This window comes from Aythya ferina, assembly GCF_964211825.1.
Source record: "Aythya ferina genome assembly, chromosome: 6".
NCBI lineage: Eukaryota > Metazoa > Chordata > Aves > Anseriformes > Anatidae > Aythya > Aythya ferina.
Window position 1 is genome coordinate 33441514 of NC_140303.1, and position 19676 is coordinate 33461189.

The window sequence follows — 19676 nt, forward strand, 5'->3', positions numbered from 1 at the left end:
TTTACAGCGAGTTATTGCAGGCTGAGCATTACACAGCTTGCAGCCGTTCAAATTTCTAAGACCATAGCAGTCATTGGCTTGAGAAACCACAGCAACCCGCTGTAAATTCCTGTGCTATTTGTGCCATCTGCTGGTCACGAAAGATGTGAAGGGCGTTGCCAACAGCACAGATGGCAGGGGCTCATCCCCTTTGGGAGAGGATGGGGAGGCAGGAGGAGGAGAACGCTACAAGGGATGAAGGCCGAAGTGCCCAGCACTAGGACTGGAGGGGCTGGCAGGGAGGTGTGGAGCCTCTCAGGGGTAACGGCCGGCGAGGAAGAGGAGGAGGAAGAGGAGGGCTCAGGGAGCGCGGCGCTGCCTCCGCCGAGGCGCTGGGTGCCGCTGCGGGCCGCCCATCAGGCGGCGCGGGGCCGGGCCAGGTTAGGTGAGGCCGGGTCGTGCCGTGCCGTGCCGGGCTAACGTCCCCACGTGTGGCCGCCATGTCGGTGTCGGTGGCCGCGGGCAACCTGCCCATGCGGCTGCTCCGCAAGAAGATCCACAAGCGCAACCTCAAGCTGCGGCAGCGCAACCTCAAGCTGCGGGAGGCCGAGCGGGCGGGTACGGCCGGGACCGGGATGGGGACGGGGACGGGGACGGGACCGCGGAGCCTCTCCCCGGCCGCCGGCCTTGCTCCGCCGCTTACAGCTTGTTTGCTTTGCCCTCGCAGCGCCTCCGGCGGCCTCGCTGAGCCCCCCGGAGGAGGAACAGGAGGAGGAGGAGGCAGCGGAGGAAGCCCCCGAGGCAGAAGCCCCCGAGGCGGCGGCGCCGTGCCCGGAGGGTGCCGGGGCGAAGAGGAAGAAGAAGAAGAAGAAGAGGAAGGCGGCGGCTGCTCTCGAGAACGGTGCGTTGTCTTCCTCGGTATGCCGGGATTCATTTGCCCAGCCTAAGTACCGCTGAGACATTCCCCAACAACAAAAAAAGCCCTCTTTCGGCTTTGTGCCCCTTCAGAGAGGGTGTGTTGGCTGTGAGAAGTGACCTGGTTGGGCTGATGCACGGTTTAGAAGCCTGGAGATCTTCCGTGGTGTATTTTTTTCAAGTAGAAGAAAGTAGCTGAAGATCTGAGGGGTGTCTGCATATACCTGGGAGCTGTTACTGTCTGTGCCCAGCTGCTGCAGCTCTGGGCCCTGCCCTGGTGGCTGCCAGCAGAGGAGAGCACATGCTGCTGGGTCTGGTGTTTCTGGTGGCGATTTCCCTTATGCACAAACCTAAAAGCACTGCCTTTTTTTGTCGTGTTTCTCTAGATTACACTGGTGAAATAAGTGATTATTACTCAATGTTTCTAGTGATTTCTGGAAAACAGATTTGCATTATTACGATATTTTAGGGATACAAGTACACTAATGAGTAGAAGGACCGCTCCTTATATGCTTTGCAAGAAATGATCGTAAAGAAATTGGATGGATAACTGGAAAACGCATCTTAGGGTTTTAACAACCTATGTGAAATTTATCTCTTCCTTCCCAATTTTTATTCTGTAAACATCAAGCAAAAGAGTGCAATAGCTGGTACCTTGCGATTTTTCTTTTTGCAAAGACAGAATTCTGAATGTGCATCAAAATACTTCTAATGGAAAGCTAGCTGTTACACAACAAGTAGAGAATAGGTCCTTATTACATTTTGCCTATATACTGCATTTATATATAAATACACTTTTGAAGCTTACGTTCTCTAATCATTTATTCTAACTATAGTATTTGAACTCTAATATATACTAAATCAGTAGCAACCAACTTATTTTTTCCATAGGATCATGCTTTTGTCATTTCCCCAGAAAAAAAAAAAAAAAAAAAAAAAACATGGTATACTCTAAGTTGCTTTGGTTTACAATGCAAAGTGGATTGTGTGCAAGGAACTTGAATGAATGCCTTGCTATCTGCATCAGAAGGCTTCATGGAAACCTTGCCACCCCTTCTCATGACCCCTCTTACCTCATGACATTCATAGCAGTGATTTACGGTCTAAAGAAAATAAGTCTGGCTCAGCTTTTAATGATGAACATGTTTTTCATATTCCTTACTGCGATTAACAAGTTTTCTGTAAAAATAACACCCTAGGTACAGAAACTAAAAAAGCAAAAACTGAGGAGGACAAGTCTGTGGAGGCAGAAGATGAAGATGGGAAGGATTCTGGAGAGAAAGAAGTGGAAGAGGAGGAGGAAGATGATGAAGTACCTAGTTTACCGCTAGGTTTAACAGGTATCTTGTGTCCTCATTTTTCATAGATGTACAAAAATCCCGAGTTCTTAAGCTTTCTTCTAGAGCAAGTTGCAGTTTTCAGATTTGCAATAAAAGTTACATGTTTGAATACAGGTAGCATGATGCTGACCACTGTAGATCTATTTTTCAGTTACCGTTCTTTGAAATTTGCATTATATCTACACTTCTGTTGGTCTTAAAATTACTAGTGAAAATCAGTTTTATAACATATACACACACACACATTTCATTATGGAAGAAAATGTCAGTGAAATGGAGGTGTATGGCTAATAAATCAGAATGAGAGGCAGTACACTCGTATACACTGTTAACAGTTGTCTGCAGTATTCCTAGGGACCCATTAATACAGAGTATTTTGTCAACATCTAAGGATTTTGTGGTAGGAAGGAATGAGAAAAAATCCTTTTAACATCAATTCTAACTGGGTCGTCTTGGGATGGATAGAGTTGAAGAAATAAGTTTGAAATTTGTTTTCCCTTCTCTTCAGGTGGTTTTGAAGACAATTCTTTTACATCCCTTGATGGTCTTGTCAGTGAGAATACATTGAAAGGCATAAATGACATGGGCTTTACGCACATGACAGAAATTCAGCATAAAAGTATTAAACCTCTTCTGGAAGGCAGGTAAAAAATGTGTTTTTAATAACTATATTGACAACAAATGTGGAAATTTTGCTAGCAAGATAAATACATGAGATGTGACTTACAGCTTTTTTTTTATATATAATTCTCATATTTTTAAAAATATTTTGTTTGTAAACGTTAATACAAGTTAAGAAATTGTATCTGTTACCTGTGAACAGATACTGAGGTAAGTTCATGGAACTTGCTTTGCATTTGGCTTTGAAAGCAGGGAAGTCTGTTTTCATTGGCCTCTTGGAACAGTGTGTTGCACAGTCCATTGAGGCAGAGACCAATTGTTGTGGACCAGATCTGCCACAGATTTCTTAGTATTAGCTATACTGGCTTCCTTTAAGCTTTGTTACATTTTTACATTGTCAACATCATCCAGAACGGGATTGCTGTTTTCGCTGTAGGTTTAACTAAACGCTTCTTTTTGTAACTTTGTTTTATGTAGGGATATTTTAGCAGCTGCAAAAACAGGCAGCGGCAAAACACTTGCATTTCTCATTCCTGCAGTAGAGCTCATCTACAAGTTAAAATTCATGCCTAGAAATGGTAAGCTTTTTCTTCTTTTCATGGTTGAATCCCATTTGTCGATTTGACTGTAAAGGGGATTGGGTGAGTTTCTGTAACTTAATCTTGTTTGGTTGATGTCTGCTTTAGGAACAGGTGTTATTATTCTTTCACCTACTCGAGAGCTTGCAATGCAAACCTATGGAGTTCTTAAAGAACTTATGAATCATCACGTGCACACCTATGGTCTGATAATGGGGGGCAGTAACAGATCAGCAGAAGCACAGAAACTTGGGAATGGAATCAACATCATTGTAGCAACACCAGGAAGACTTCTGGATCATATGCAGGTAGGTAAAATACTGATGCCTAATACTTAATAAAACATAATAAAATACTTGTCCCTGTCTGACTCTCAATTTGTTAATCTTCTAGAACACTCCAGGTTTCATGTACAAGAATTTGCAGTGTTTGGTAATTGATGAGGCGGATCGTATCTTAGAGGTTGGATTTGAAGAAGAAATGAAACAGATCATAAAACTTCTACCAAGTAAGAAAAAAGTCTTTCTTGGAAATTACTTGGCTAACATTTTGTCTTCTTTATGACTCAATTATTGTAAAAGAAGTCATTAATTTTTATAGTTCTGTAGGTGTACCTCAGAGTTATTGTCTTACTCTGTCTTTTTTCCTGATAGCTAGTATGCATTATTTTATTTAGCATCATTCATCTAAAAGACAGAGTTTTCTTAACATACTTTAGGAATATAATTCTGTTCATATAAGATCCTTTTAGTTCAACACCTACAGGATCTCATTCATCTTTCTATACCTGTTTTATTACCTACAATTTATTATTTCCTTATAAAACTTAAATATAAGGAAAAAAGTTTTCTGGCTTGCAGTTGGATCTTTTATTCGTGTTTCCAAGAACAATAGAAGCTTATTTCAGTGTTTACCTTAAAATTTGCTTTATCTTACTTTGATTTAGGTATTTCTTGCAATTGATATATAAAACACGATCTCAGAGTCACCAAGGCTCTTCCTTTAATTATCAAAATTCAGTAAAAAGCATGGAAGTAGTAAATAAAAAGTATGCAGCATGTTTTGGAAAACAAAAGTATTTTAATACCCATGAAAATGAAATCAATCTATAGTTAGAATTACAGGGTAAGTCTGTACCTAAACTGTTGTCTGTAAATTGAAGAGCAAATGCTAATTAACATTTCTCCCAGAGAAAGAATATCTTCTTTTTGCAGATAAAGATTTTGCAGATGGTAACACACTAAGTAAATAAAATATACAATGCATAAAGCAACAAAACCTGCTTTAGAAGATAAGCGGGGGGAAAAAAAAAAGAGAAGACTTGCTCAGGGAAGTTTGTAGCTAATGACGTTAAGGCCTTGATATTTGTGTTCTCCTTTTAAAAATAAGGCTTTCTTTTAAAATACTTTCAGAGCGCAGACAGACAATGCTTTTTTCCGCTACACAAACCAGAAAGGTTGAAGATCTGGCAAAGATCTCTCTGAAGAAAGAGCCACTGTATGTTGGGGTTGATGATAACAAGGAGACAGCAACAGTTGATGGTCTTGAACAGGTAAAACACACCTTACTAAAAAGGGTATCATCTGTGAACTTACACTGCCCTATATGTTTTTAAATAGGTTGTATAAATACTATCTTAGTGTTTAACATCCTACTGGGCAAAAGCTATCAGTTGCCTAAAGGGCTTTATTCACTCTACTAGCTGTAAGTTTTGTGCATCTAGTCAATGTTTGCAGGAAAGATGATAAAAAAAAGTTCATTGGATAATAATAGTTAGTTACACTTTGCCATTCCTATTTATGTTATCTACTTAAGCTCCAGTTCTCTTTGTAATTCTGTTACCATGTTGCAGACTAGAAAATGCTATAGATTTCACTGTTGCTACTTCAAATGCCAGCTATATACAGTTGTACAGTATTTTTTGAGTGGTGTTTTAAAATGACTGGTAGTTACAAATTATATTTAAAGAGTAAACTTGTAGCAAAAACTGGATAAAATTCCTGAAATTATAAAGAATTTTAAGAAGCCTATACAGTAATTTTCATACTTAATATCAGAATTCAGAAGTTCTTGAAATGGATTTTTATTGTATAAACCATTCTTCATTGAAATACCATTTTTTGAGAACTAGTGAAAAAATACTTCTCCATTGGAGAATTACTTCAAATCAGCAGAGTAAATTTTTGGCTGTAACTCTACTTCAGGAGTTTCATATAACATGGTGAGGGACAGGAAATATATCAAACGGTTTCTAACTGTATAGCTGGAAAATTAACTATTTGGCACATCTGTTTTGTAAGATAACAGCTCCCTGATTTAATTGTATTGGTAAAGCTAAAATGTGTTCCATACAACTTTGTTTGACACCATTTAAATAATTTACAGGGTTATGTGGTATGTCCATCTGAAAAAAGATTCCTTTTGCTCTTCACATTCCTTAAGAAGAACCGGAAGAAGAAACTAATGGTATTTTTTTCTTCGTGTATGTCAGTGAAGTACCATTATGAATTACTCAACTACATTGATCTGCCTGTTATGGCCATTCATGTAAGTATTTTATACATAGATTTCATTTTTAATTAATCTGATAACACCTGTAAGTTGTTATGGATCTTTCATTTACCTTATTTATTTAATTTCAGTTTATAATAAACAGATACTCTGCTAACAAGATGTGCTGGTCTCGATTAGTTTGCAGAGGAATGAAATAAAATAAAAACAATGTAAGAGCACTGCAATGCTGTTAATCTCACTGTTTTCTAAATGAGGTTTGAATACTGATACTAATTTATCCTCTTGTGTGTAGCCCGTTTTTCTGTTTCTCTGCAAGAGGCTGCCTTTCACGAGAACCAAAACTCAATTTTTAGAGCAAAGTTATTATCAGAGGAAGCCAAACACTCGGGTCTTTGGAATGTCTGGTGTTGGGTGTTTTTTGTTGTTGTTTCTTCGTTTTGTTTTGCTTTGTTTTTTCCATAAGGCCAGGGTGATGTTTAGTTTTAGCATACCAATTCTGGCAGTTTAAAGGAGTATCTTCAGTTTTTATCAAAAAGACAAAGTTGTGAGAGTATTGAGTGAAAGTTTATGAAATAATTGTAACTGACTGCAACTGTGCTGCTTGTTTTGGTTTTATTTTGTTTTGTTTTTTGCTGTACTTCAAGAGAGTATGGGTTTGGTTTTGTTTTAATTGGTAATCTAATATACTCCTGGGTTTGAAAATATCCTTTTTCTGAACATTTTAAGGCATTTATGCAGTGCTTGTGAAAGTAATGCTTATGCAAGTGGGGTTTTAATGCCTTAGAAACATTAGCTCTGAGAGAATCTGTTGTGCAGACCTCTGCTGTTTGCTGTGGTAGCATTGCCTTTTAACCTGCCTGCTCCGTGTAAGTTTGTAAGATAGAAAGATGCCCTAAATATTTTTTTTGGTATGGGAAATGACATTTCTGCTTTCAAGCAGATAAACTTTTTATAGTTGACATTTCATCCTTAATGTGTGTGGGTTTATTATTATATTTGGTTGTTGTTTTTTAGGGCAAGCAGAAACAGACAAAACGTACCACGACATTTTTCCAGTTCTGTAATGCAGAATCTGGAATTCTGCTGTGCACTGATGTAGCTGCCAGAGGACTGGATATTCCTGAAGTGGACTGGATTGTCCAGTATGACCCTCCAGATGATCCAAAAGTAAGTTAAGGAAATAAAAAACTTTCAATTCCTAGCTACATATGTAGTAAAGAAACCTGAATCTTCTGCTCAACAGAGGTCAGGATTCAGCCAAGTTAGCATCTGGAAGCTGATTTCTTCCACTTACTCTAGCAGGATATGCTGCACCTAGCTGAGACTTCTGTTACATTTTTAAGAGTAGTTTTGTAAAACATTACTCTTTATGCTACTCAAGTAACTTAAAATCTAATCAGCTAAAAAACAAAACATCTATTAGAAGGAATATGAGGTTTATATATGCGTCCTTGAGTCTCCTGACAGCTTTTTCAATGGAAAATTGATTTTTATTTAAAAATTAGAATTCTCATTAGAGTAAATGTCCAGTGCAAACAAGAACAACTCAAATCTGGAAGGTCCTGACAAATATGTAGAGCAAATATATCAAAAGCAAAGTAAAATTTTCTGCTACAGGGCACTACAAAAGAAAAGTAGAACTACAGGTCTTCTGTGAATCTGTGTTATTAAATGCTTGAAAGACTGATTGGACTTACTGTTTTTTCTTCTCTGCAAAAAAGGAGTATATTCATCGTGTTGGTAGAACAGCCAGAGGTATAAATGGTAGAGGACATGCTCTGCTCATTTTACGACCGGAAGAACTGGGCTTTCTTCGTTACCTGAAACAAGCCAGGGTAAATTTCTGTAGACCTTTTTTTTTTTTTTTTTTTTTTTATGATTTCATAGTGCAACCAAGATTTCAAAAGGAAAAACTGTAATGATTAATGAAACACTTTAACTTTTAAACAAGAACTATTCTGTTGTTTAGAAAATATTTAACTGAACATCTGACTTTGTGCTGCTGACCTTAGACTCGAAAGTAACTATTGAGTATATTTATAGTTGCTTTGCAACTGTGTAGCTTGTGTTATTAAGAAATAAATTTCCTATGACCCATCATGGAAAGATACTGTGAGCTTGGCCAGTGCAGTTGTTATTTTTCTTTAGAAAGAAAATTGATAAATTTCAAAATAAAGGTAGCCTTCTTTCAAGTGTAGCCCTTTTAATATGGTAGAACTGCTCCTAGTTAGTCCCTTTCTATAGAGAGTTGTGTACAGTCCAGAATTTTGCCACTTGTAATTAATGTGATGTAGCTTCTAAAGGAAAAGCTAAAATGGTAAAAGTGTCATAATGCGGGTCTTCATGCTAGTTGAAAGGATGTGATAATACTGATATATTGGTGCAAAGGCACTTTATGAATGTATCTATGATAACAGGTAGTAATAGTGTGATTATTGCTTTGAAAAAAATGTCAAAAACCGAAAATAATTGTAGGTAATCTTTTCACTCATGAAAATGTCCTTGAACTTCACAGTTTAATTATCTATTAAGAGATATAGCTAAAATATTAAAAAGTAAGTGTTCTGTTATCTGACAGGTCTTATCCTATTTGTTTTAGGTCTTAAACACATTAACTGTTTGTACAGTAATACATACATAATGTAGATATTTTCCTTGTTTGTTAAAGGTACCACTCAGTGAATTCGAATTTTCTTGGTCAAAGATTTCAGATATCCAGTCTCAGGTATGAAATGGCTTACTAAAGGTGCTCTGAACATTTGTATAACAATAATTTATGCAGATGATATAGTCTATTGCAACTAAAATTTAAAAATACATGTGCATGTTCAGAAAAGTTCCTGTAGGTGAGTATTCTGTAGTAAATCCTCCTGTCATATTGTCCCTATATGATATTACAGACAAAAAATGTTGTGAAACCAAATATGGATTTTAATATCCAGTACTAAATTGTCATCGTTACATCATCTGAATTTGCTTGTAAGGATTGTTTTTTCATGTTATATTGCAAAATCATAATGATGTAAATATGCCTTCAGCTCTTGAATAGAATGTTCTTGTCCAGCATACTAAACATGATGTTCCAGTAGCTTTCATTGAATGGTTGTGCATGTTCAGACTAATTCTGAATATCTTTGTCTTCTAAGATGATTTGCTCAGCCTTCAACATGTAAGAAATCCAGTACTAACACCTAGAAATGCTAGTGTATATATTCCAAATATATTTTTAACCTCCTTGATGGTAATAAAGCCCAGCATCAGCCAAATCTATTTTGTACTGCAGTGCTACAAAAATAGCAATGGAACACAAAGTTAAAGAGAATAACATAGATAGTTTTGTAGATAAGAATTTTTATTGTTGTTTAGTTCTGTGAGTCATTCTTTTCATGAGAACTCTGTAAAATTTCTTTGTAATAAATTAAACTTGAAATAGCAATACAAGAAGTATTGAAGACAGGCTTTACAGAAAGAGAATTGTTGTTAAGAACAATTAGGAAATAATGACACCCAATGTGAGTTAATATTAGTGTGCCAAATTAGTGTGTACTACAAGTCAAATGAGACAGGCATCATCGTATAATTCCACTTCAGGCTCTTTCGTTTTTCTGTTTATAAAAGCACTGTAACAGCAGAGTGCACGCATACATACCACAGTGCAGTCTTACTGAAGTGAGTAGTGAATGTCACTGCAGCTTGCACAGTAAATAATTTGCTTGCACATAATTTATACAGTTGTTACAGCCATAATTTCATGCCTTCTGTTTTTCTTTCCTCCTCACCAGCTGGAGAAACTGATTGAGAAGAACTACTTTCTTCACAAGTCAGCCCAGGAAGCATACAAAGCCTACATTAGAGCTTATGACTCCCATTCTCTGAAGCAGATATATAATGTCAATAACCTGGATCTTAACAAAGTCAGCCTTTCATTTGGTTTTAAAGTCCCTCCATTTGTTGACCTCAGTATCCTTTACTGCAGTGTTTCAAAGCTGAATTCCTGCTATGCTATAGTACCTATGCTACTTCAAATTCTGTTTTTTGTTTTGTTTTGGCTTTGCTGTTAATCACATGCATGCATCATGCTCAAAAATGGTTTTTAAAAGAAAATCCTAAATGGCAGTTTTTCCAGTTCTAGTGTTTACAAACATCTGTTTCAGTGCATGAACGTGCTTCAGTTGCTGCAGGTTAGCAGGTGCTGAAATGTTGCGTACATCTTCCAGGGTGCTGTTCTTCACGCACCATAATTTTCATTGAAAGGTGTGTAATTAAGTTTAATCATGGAATACTGAAATAGAGGGGCAAGGGTCCCTCTTGTCAAAGCTGCCAGTGGGTAGAAGTTGAAGCAGTGATACTCTGGTCAAATTTGTACTCCTACAGCTGGAGGAACAGAAGTGTTCATTAGAATGACAGACACAGCTTCAATTTGATCTGTAGTTCTGCAACTGAACTTTTTATATTAATGCTGTTACTTTTTTTTTCTCCCTAGTAAGTAACATTTCAAATTAGTTTTTTTAAGTTCTTTAACCCACAAAATTCCAGATGTGAACAGCAACCAAGGCAGAAGGCTACAGAAAAGAGGCGGAGGTGGAGGATTTGGTTACCAGAAATCGAAGAACGTCCACAAAGCTAAAATCTTCAAGCATATTAACAAGAAATCAGACAATCGGCAGTTTTCTCGTTAATCCTGCATTCATTAAAATGGCTTGTTCTGTTGGAATAGACTGCCTTCACCAAAACTCTCTGAAGTAAAAAATTACTTCAATTTTAAACTGCTTTGTTGGCATTTTTAGGGAAATTTGTTTTTGTTTATAAGAACATCTTTCATTGCAGGAGGACTCTTTGGAAAGGAAAATAAAGACAGGTGGCCTGATAATTTTGCCATGCTTGTAATTATTTCAAGTTAATACTACAGATTTATTAAAGAAAACATATTTTCAGCTTTTTATAGAAAAAAATGCTTATTTACGCTTTTTACATGCAGACCTGGAAATTGTTGGAGTAGATAGAATGCGGGACAGATTGCATCGTGAGGTGACTTGTGTTACAAGAGACTTCAGTATGCTGAGAAATGCGGAAGAGTTTATAGGTCTCTGGATAAAACTTATACAATGTAAAAAAAAAAAAAGGATTTTTATTCACAAGAATTACTGCAGTTTTAGTGGTACAGAACTCTTTGTCCATCAGCTATCCTGGAGACTATAAGAACATTCCTTCAGAACAGAACATGTCCTTTGAATCAAATTAAGACTGAGCTTGTAACTGTTGTAAGTCATGGTATCTGTATAACATACGGGATATCCAGGATTTAAAAAAATATATATATACATCAGAGACGTGCTTAGAACTGTTTCTCTTAATGTTATAATTAAATGGTAACATTCTAGTGAAATGTTTGGTTTTCCTTCATGGTCTGTTGAAATCTGAATTCACCTGTCTGGTAATGTCTAGTGTATTCTCTTAAGAATAGGCAAAGAAAAATAAGAAGCAGGTTGCTAGATTGGAAGGACTCAGCCCAGATAAAGGTGTGGGAATTTCATTCTTTTTTTTTTTTTTTTTTTAATGCTCCATAAAGTTGATGCAATGAAGCAAAGATACTTCCACAGGATTTAGGTGGTGAGCAGTAAAATTGCTTGTGCACAAGTAAAAAATTGAAGGGGTGTATAAATATCCTAAAAGGATGTTTTGAGGGAGAAATGGAAGAGGACCAAATGCATGTTGCAAACAGAACAAGTACGGACAGTAAGTGAAAAGAAAGCACAAGGTGCAGGAAAGTAGAGTAATTATATTACATATATTATTTTCAGGTCTCTACCACTGTAGAAGTAGATAATTAAGGGCGGGGGGGGGGAGGATAATATTTCAGGAATGTACATCCATTAATGCAGGAAAGGAATAAAGCGTCATAGAATCCAGAAATCGGGGCCCCATGTGATTTATTTTATTTTATTTATTCTGTTTTTATTTTCTTTATTCTGTATCATCCAGAATGTAAACCATGACTACTTAAGAATATAAAAGCAACTGTAGTTATTCCAATGTAAACTGAACTGTTACCCTTAGGTCTTTTGAAGTAGTATGTCAGATTTGAAGTAAGATGCTGCGTGCATTGAAGTATTGAGGAAAAACTGGTGGTCTTTTTACCCATAGAGAAAACCAATAATTTGGGGGAGAAAAACAGTGTGACCCTTCTACTGTGGGTGCTTACAGCATCCAGAACGTAGTGTTGCCTTTCTTCCTCTTTTTTATGAAACAGCTCACTTTTAGCACTAATGGACAGCTTTTCAAGGCTCTTAATTAATATTGGTTGGATACTAAGGACTTCGAATGTGTCAAAATATTGAAGTAGATTCCTGTTACCACAGTTTGAGTGTCTCATGCTTCCAGGGTTATAATGAAAAAACAGAATCTGCTGTGTAGGATAAGTGATACTAATTGGTTGTGTGATGCCTGACTCATTGAGATCTAATCGTTGATTCTGGGTTTGCTTATACAGTTATAACTAATAGATGTCAAAATAGCTCTCATGTCTGTTTTTTAATGGCACATTTAAAGAATTATCTGAGGTGTACAGCATCATACAGTTAAAGGGTTCTGTCTGCACCTGCAGTCTGTGCAGCTGCAAGTATGGGAATTAACTTGCATTACAGTGAAATAACTCATTAGATGAACTGCCACATTAATTACTTGGGAAGAGTTGTAAGGAAAGCTGCACTAAACCACGGTAAAGATAAGTGCACAAGCACTCAATGTTAACGAAGAAGTATGGAGTATAAGTTTGGAACTGAAAAAAGCTGGGATAATGGGCACAGCAAGTTGGGTGTCAGAGCATTGACTGCCTGAGTGCTTGCACAGAGGGCTGACTGGGCTTAAAGCACGTCAGCATTCCTGCCGCTTCTCGATGTACGCAAAAATCTGCTGTGCAGAGAACTGCTTTTTTCTGACATTCCTACTCGTTCCGGGGGCAGAAGGCTGTCTGCTTTCCAGGCAGCTAGACAACTTCTAGCTCCACCTACCTTTTTCTTTGGAAGAGTTGAGGTACTGTCAGTTTCTGAAGTCTGACATTAAAAGTAGAGGTTTTACACAACATTGTCCAACTCCTCCCAGGTATTTTTGCTTTGTAGGAATCTTTGAAATAACCTCAACTGGGAGATGAAAATACTAAATGGTATTGCTCTAGCTTACCCTAAAGAAACAACATTAATTTTCTTTATTTATGCATTTCGAATGTGTAATAGCTGCACAGACTGAAGCAACTATGTAGTCGGCTGTTGCACACAGTTATTTCCCAATTAAGCAGGTGAAAAATTCCTCAGCTGAGACCTAGTTAGTATGGAAAGAGAAGAGCTTCAGCTTCCTGGCTTGTGCAAATGCGCAGTTGCCTTTCACTTTGTTTAAGGAATCATAAATGAAAAAGAGTTTCTGATGAAATATCTGTGTATCAGGCAACATCTGTTCTGCTATGGTATTGCAAGAAGTTTAAAAGATTGTCAAACTGATTGGAAATCTACCGTTTCCTTTGCAACTTAGCCTGTTATCAATCTTGTGAGCAGTTAATAGACCTTAGCCATCAGACTCTCAAGGCTTGTCTCATAACAATGACTGATAGGTTGGGGACTAATATTGTATGCCTTGAGAAATTGCCTTCTTTCTCTGAGAACCTTGACAAAGAAATTGGACTCTTTAAACCACTTAAAGGGGTGATCAAAACTGTCCTGCTTGAAGTGGAAGATTTTTTTTGACAGTTCCCAGAACAAGCCCATAAAGGAGAATTCCATTGCCAAGCTACTGCTCATAATCATGAAAAATCTTGTCACAATACAAGTTTTCTATGCCGTAATGCTGCCAAGCTACAGACAAGCACAAAACCAGACTGAAAATGTTGCCATCAAATTTTTCAGGGTGAATGTTGTATGCAGAGGGCATGTTTATTGATAGCATAGAGCAAGAATACATGAACTGGGTACCTACTTGCTGTAAATAAGAAATGTGTTTACATCTTGGCAGTAATTGGCCTTACTGTTTCAAGTGTAAGAGCTACCCATGGTTTAGATATCCTAATGATTGGCTTTCAAGCAAGTAATGTAAGGCTAAAGTTAAGCAAGCTCTCATGAGACAGATAAAAAGTTAAGACCATACCTGTTTCAAAAATAACATTTTTGAATGTTATAAATAGCATATTATTAGTTCTTGAAAAATTTTTTGTTTGCCTTTTTTTTTTCCCCAAAACTAAAATAACAATGCTGAAAGAAGCCTAGAATCAGCTGGCTAGGTATGCGGAATAAAATTTGTCTCTACTCTTGACTTCTCTCTACTAGCTTGCTTCTCCAGTATTTTAGGTTCTTAGCTTGACAGGAGAATTCATGCAACTGTTCCCAATGCTTTTGTTTGCTCTAGATTTATAGAAAATGTTGAGTTGTGACAATAGCAATCCAACCTCTTGAACTGAAATGCTCTTTGCTTCTAAAAAATTTGCTGGCTTGCATCAAAGTCATAAATACTATAATGTTGCTTGTGTCATATCTCTTTATTGCACAGCCACGTGGAGAAGAGATTACTTTTTTTTCTCTTAGCCACCATAATAAACTTTTGATATGGAGTTGTGAGAAGAGTTAGAGGATGGATGCCATTAAAAGAAGGGAAGACAAATGGAAATTCAGGGTGCTGTCTAGACACGCACCCACTTTGTTATATCAGTGTCATCCAGCTTAAGAACTGCATTCACCCTTCAAAAAATATCTGAGCCTGCTCTACAATAGCAGTTTATCTTCCCAAACACTTTTGTAAGCTACAACACTGAAAAATGTAATTGTCTGCTATTTTTCCCCCTTGGTCAGAATTAAAAAAGAAGAAAATTGTAGCCCCTGCACAATCGTGTATAACTTTTTTGGAACAGCTCTTTATTTTTGCTGTCATCTGAAGAAGTTTAGCTGTGCAGCACTTTCTGGGCTCTTTTGAGAGTGGTTGCAATTGCCATTGAATGTTGAGTCACAGGAATATATTAAATGCGTTACTCTGCACAACTAAAACTATATGTTCACTCATAGGGGTTAACAGACCATCTGCATTTGTAGGAGCTAGTGAGTCTTCCTTATTGATAAGTGTTCTTGATACATTGTCATTTCTAATTAATAAAAGCCTTTCTGTACGGGAAAACAGGCTGACTAGCTTAACTGGTCCCTGCTGGCAAATGTCTGCCTGCTCTGCATCCCCACCACCAGTGACGGCTGCTCCTTCTGCTCTCAGTGCACTCAGAAGCTGAAGAGGAGGGAGCCCAGGACTTCTTACATCACCATTCGGAGGCCCTTTTGTTTTGCTATGAGGGATAATTAAAAACTTAAGGCAAAGCAAATATGGAAAGATTTTCAACACAGGTTTGGAGTTTGTCAGAATAAGAATCAAAAAGGCATTGGGGCACCTTGACTTTCTCAGACACCAATTAAAATAGAAATCAATGGATGGGTCTGAAATAACTTTAAACCTGACACTTAAAAACATCCACAAATGGAAAGTCCATGTCTTCTACTTGACCAAAATAACAGCAAAATATTCTTGCTGGAGCCAACAGTCAAGGGCAAGCAAATTAGATTTAATCATAGATCATTAGTTGAGAGGTTTTTTTGGCTTGGTGGGGTGGGGTGTTTTGTTTGTTTGTTTTTAGTGTGGTTGTTATAACAGGTGGAAAGCGTAATGTCAGCTAATCTGCTACTATATAATCTCCTTCACATTCACGTGTTGGCTTTATCTGTGATAGGATTCATGGTCTGTCACAAGAATATACATGCACACTCCCCTATGGCAAACTTACTTCATGCAGGTATACAGATTTCTGCAGAATAGTCTTCATGTTTAAAAACCTTGTACTTAGTGGCTTGCATCCTTTTAGGTTTCATAAAAGTGATATTTAAATGGAAATTATTCTAAGATTTAGACATTATTACTGAGAAAATCAATACTATCTAGCATTTATGTGACATTTGGATTCCCTTTATCATGTTTTCTATCATACAAATTTGGAACCGGCTATCAAAGGACTATTAGGGAGTTGTTTTTCCAATTTTTTTTGATCTTTATCAATTATTGTAGGATTTTTATAGTTGAGTTTTCTGAAGAGTGCTTTATGAAGGAGGCTGGTTTTCTATTAAAGAACCAAGAGAAAACGCAGGCCAGAATAAAACTGCATCTGCTAGAAGCTCTTACAGGACCGTTGTATCTAAATAAGAAAATGAGTCAAAACAGTAAAGTTCAGTGTAATCCCTTTAAAACAGTCTAAAAATAATCTGCTTCTATTTCTAACAGATAAATGCAAACTTTTGAAAAAATGTAAACTATATTTAGAACTTATATATTTGCTACAAAAATACAGCAAACAGGAATATGAAAACTGGCTCATCAGCTCATATAAATTGAAATTCTGTTATCTGGATGAATCATCATCCTCCAAATCTGTTCTTAAGCAGTACAGTGTCCTTAAAAGTGCTAGAAAACAGAGAATTTTCTATAATGAAGTCAGTTTTCTTTAGTACAACTGTACCAAAGGGATCTTAGACAGGAATTATGAGGGTGCAGAGAGGATTAAGCTATGTGAAGAACACTCAAACAGACAGAAAAAAAATAATTATGAAAAAAATTTATCAGACAAGATTCATTTCAATATCAGCAATCATAAGTGTCAATTTTGCAGATGGTATTTGGTAAAGTGATAAGGACTGGGAAAAATTTTGTAACTTGTTATTTTGCTCACCTCAGCCACAAGTCCTTTCCTCTCTAAGCGATTCTCAGGAAACCAGGGAAAGATGAGAAAAGTTGCAAAGGAAGACGTAAAGTATTTCTACTATAAACAGATCACTATTTTCCACCTTTTTGTGTTTTGTATCCCTTAAACTTCTCAGCCCACAAAGCTCCAAACATTCAGATGGAAAGATATTTTGTATTTACTCTTAGCTTCATTATCTAGCTCCAACTCTTTAGCTGCATATTTATTCGCTTATTTAAGAACAATGAAACAGTTGGTAATATAAGATATCTTCTGAGCCTACACACTACCACTCTTGGCTGAGAGAAAAAACTATGAAAGCGCAGGCTGTGGCTTCTGAAAAGTACCAGTCGCTGAAAAGTTTCAGTGAATGAAACAAAGAATATTCATTGTTTTCATTGCACATTGCACTTTGACATGATAGCAACTTGTAATGCTGCAACTGTACAGAAAACTAAAGTAGATGGTCCTATACTTTCAGTAGAAGGCTATCAGTTTTAGAGCTTGATTTTTTTCCTTCTTTTTTTTATTCTTCCTCTTTTATATAACATTTACTTTCTTTTCTGTTATTTACAATACCTGAATACCTGTAGCCTCTTCATTTTTTAAAATTCCCCCTTCTCTTTCTCAAAGTATACCCTGTTCCTGAGACACTGCAATGTGTTGCCATAGCAATCTTTGAGGAATGCTAAGCCTTTGCATTCACAGGACAAGACAGCAGTGGGGTAATTATCAAGAAAAAATAAATCCTTTTGAGACTTTCTTCAAGCCTCCATATTATAGGACTAGATTATTTCAGCCAAGTTGAAAGAAAAAGTGGGAGATTTCAATGAATTTGATGTGTGGACTGGAAAGTGACTATTCATTTGTGGCAGATGACCTACATGTATAATAGCAGTAGAGGAGGGTGAGAAATGGCTTCTATGAAAGATTTTGAAATCACCTGATCTGCTTTAACGGTGGCCACAGACCACACATTAAGTAACATAAGAAAAAGACAACTTCATTTCCTGCAGGCACAGGAACTGACATAAAATCATATCTTTGTCTATTTGGGCCCCCAAACATTAAACTTACCACAGCTAGCCTGAGTTTGCTTGTTTTCACTCTTTCTTTAATAGCTGAGTCATTCAAGCTGTGATAAGACTCATAAATTCCTTTATTAAGTTCATAGAGTTGGTCTGGCAATTGTTGAAAAATTCAGAATTTAAAAGACCTTTTTATCTGCTTGTTTACCTTATTGCTTTTAGGTCTGAGTGTCTTTTAAAAAGGAATAACATGTTGTCTGATAATTATTCAGCTGGCATTTTAAAAGCAGCATTAATTAACAAAAAGAGACACAAATTACAAAGGAACAATATAAAGACAAAGCATGGGAAGGTAGCTGTGAAGCTGTCTGCCAACCCTGACAAATTTTCACCAGTATTTAATTGTTCCAGGTGCTGCTCTAGGCTTTACTTGCAGCAGTAGTGTAAACAGCTTTCTTTGAGAAGCTCTGTCAGATTCTGCTTATTGGATAGAGGGGCAAATTCAGGTAGCAAAATTAGATATTTAGCACACAGAAGTCCTTTTCTCCTAATTATAAAAGCTGTTAAATAGTGCAGATAGTTTTCTCTTTGCTGCTGGCTTACATTAGAACATTTGCTAGAATTACTAAAGGAAAGACCAACTAAATCCATGTCTACATGAAGAACCTGGGAAAGAATTTGCTTGCTTTTTTGTTGTTCATCTGGCAAAATGAAATGGACCCAGAAATTAACAAAACAAATCAGCCTGTTTTTTCTGATTACAGTCATTGTCTTTCATTTCTGTAATTTTTCATTGTTGCACCAACTTTCAAGGCTGGGCATCCTGAGCAAGCCAAGCTAGACCCTGCTTGCTGTGGATAACTGTGGTGCTGGGAGAGGTTTCTCTTCTGTCAGACAGTCTTGTTTTGTCAGTGAGAGTGACTGCAAGGGGAGAACACTGATTTCAGCAGCGTTCATTTAGACAGGACTATTCATAGCGCTGACCCAGAAAATATTCCTTCTCTACCCCAGATAGGAGCTAACAACTCTCCCAGTCCCAGCGTCCTGCTGCAGCCCATGATTATAGTGTCTGTGTCTCCTATGTGCAAGGAAACAAACTTCACTGACCTTCTCTCATCCTGTTTGCTTGTTTCGGCTGGGAAAAACTTCAGATACCTTTGGAGAGCTCTTGACAGCACTGAGTAACTTGGTGACTGGAAAAGAGGCTATGTTTCACCCAGTAACTTCCACTGAAATCATCCTGGCCACAGACTATGTGGATACAGGGTGGCAAGGCCAGTTATGGGTTGTAAAGGACCCTAAGAGAGAAAGCAAGCTGGAATATAGCATCCCTCACAAAAACCTGAAATACAATGCCTCAATCACAGCGTTAAATTTAATATACCCAAGTTGGCACGTGATCCTGTCACACCAGTTGTCACTATTTTTCACTCGGGAAGTAGCGAAGCTCATTGCCATCACTCCTTGATGCATATCACCCTCTTAACGTCCATTACGGACTTTAAAAGATGCTGCAGAACAGGCTTAAAGTTATTCTTGAAACACAGCAATTTTGAGGGTAGTTCCTCAAAACTGCCGGGAGAAGGGCACGCTTTTGGAGGCTGGGTGCGCGCCCTTCGTGAAGAAATCGTGCCCTGAACTTGCTGCGAGGCAGGAAAACGGGAGATGTTCCCCAGTCCCTTTGAAAAAAAATCTTGTTTAGGTGCCGCAGCCTAGAAATAACTCGGGTTCAGCACCGAAACCGGCACCAGCCTGCCCGGTGGGGGCGCCGAGGAGAACATGGCGGGCGGGGCTGTGGAGAGACCCCGACCGCCTGAGGGGGCTGCGGGGAGAAGCGGGCGGGCGGCTCCGCTTAAAAACCGGCGAAGGCGGCGCCTCCGGGCCCCGGGGCGGCCTCTGGGGCGGCCTCTGGGGCGGGACGGGAGCTGCGGTGCCGCCTCCCCGTGCCTGC

At 37.9% G+C, this 19676-nt stretch overlaps 1 protein-coding gene across 1 annotated transcript; it reads left to right on the forward strand.

Annotated features, from left to right (window-relative positions):
- The first annotated feature begins 344 nt into the window (after positions 1 to 344).
- Positions 345 to 11333, forward strand: DDX18 (DEAD-box helicase 18). The gene is made up of 14 exons (XM_084524071.1): positions 345 to 597; positions 707 to 880; positions 2094 to 2234; positions 2743 to 2878; positions 3333 to 3433; positions 3542 to 3741; positions 3827 to 3941; positions 4846 to 4985; positions 5819 to 5980; positions 6962 to 7114; positions 7669 to 7782; positions 8616 to 8672; positions 9730 to 9907; positions 10484 to 11333. The coding sequence occupies exons 1-14, from the start codon at positions 480 to 482 to the stop codon at positions 10624 to 10626; spliced, it is 1932 nt and encodes a 643-aa protein (XP_084380197.1). The 5' UTR covers positions 345 to 479; the 3' UTR covers positions 10627 to 11333.
- The last annotated feature ends 8343 nt before the right edge of the window (positions 11334 to 19676 follow it).

Coding starts and splice junctions, on each gene's coding strand:
- DDX18 (XM_084524071.1), top strand. CDS start 480: ATGTCGGTGTCGGTGGCCGCGGGCAACCTGCCCATGCGGCTGCTCCGC. Junction 7,783..8,615: donor GTTACCTGAAACAAGCCAGG/GTAAATTTCTGT, acceptor TGTTTGTTAAAG/GTACCACTCAGTGAATTCGA. Junction 9,908..10,483: donor CCCTCCATTTGTTGACCTCA/GTATCCTTTACT, acceptor ACAAAATTCCAG/ATGTGAACAGCAACCAAGGC.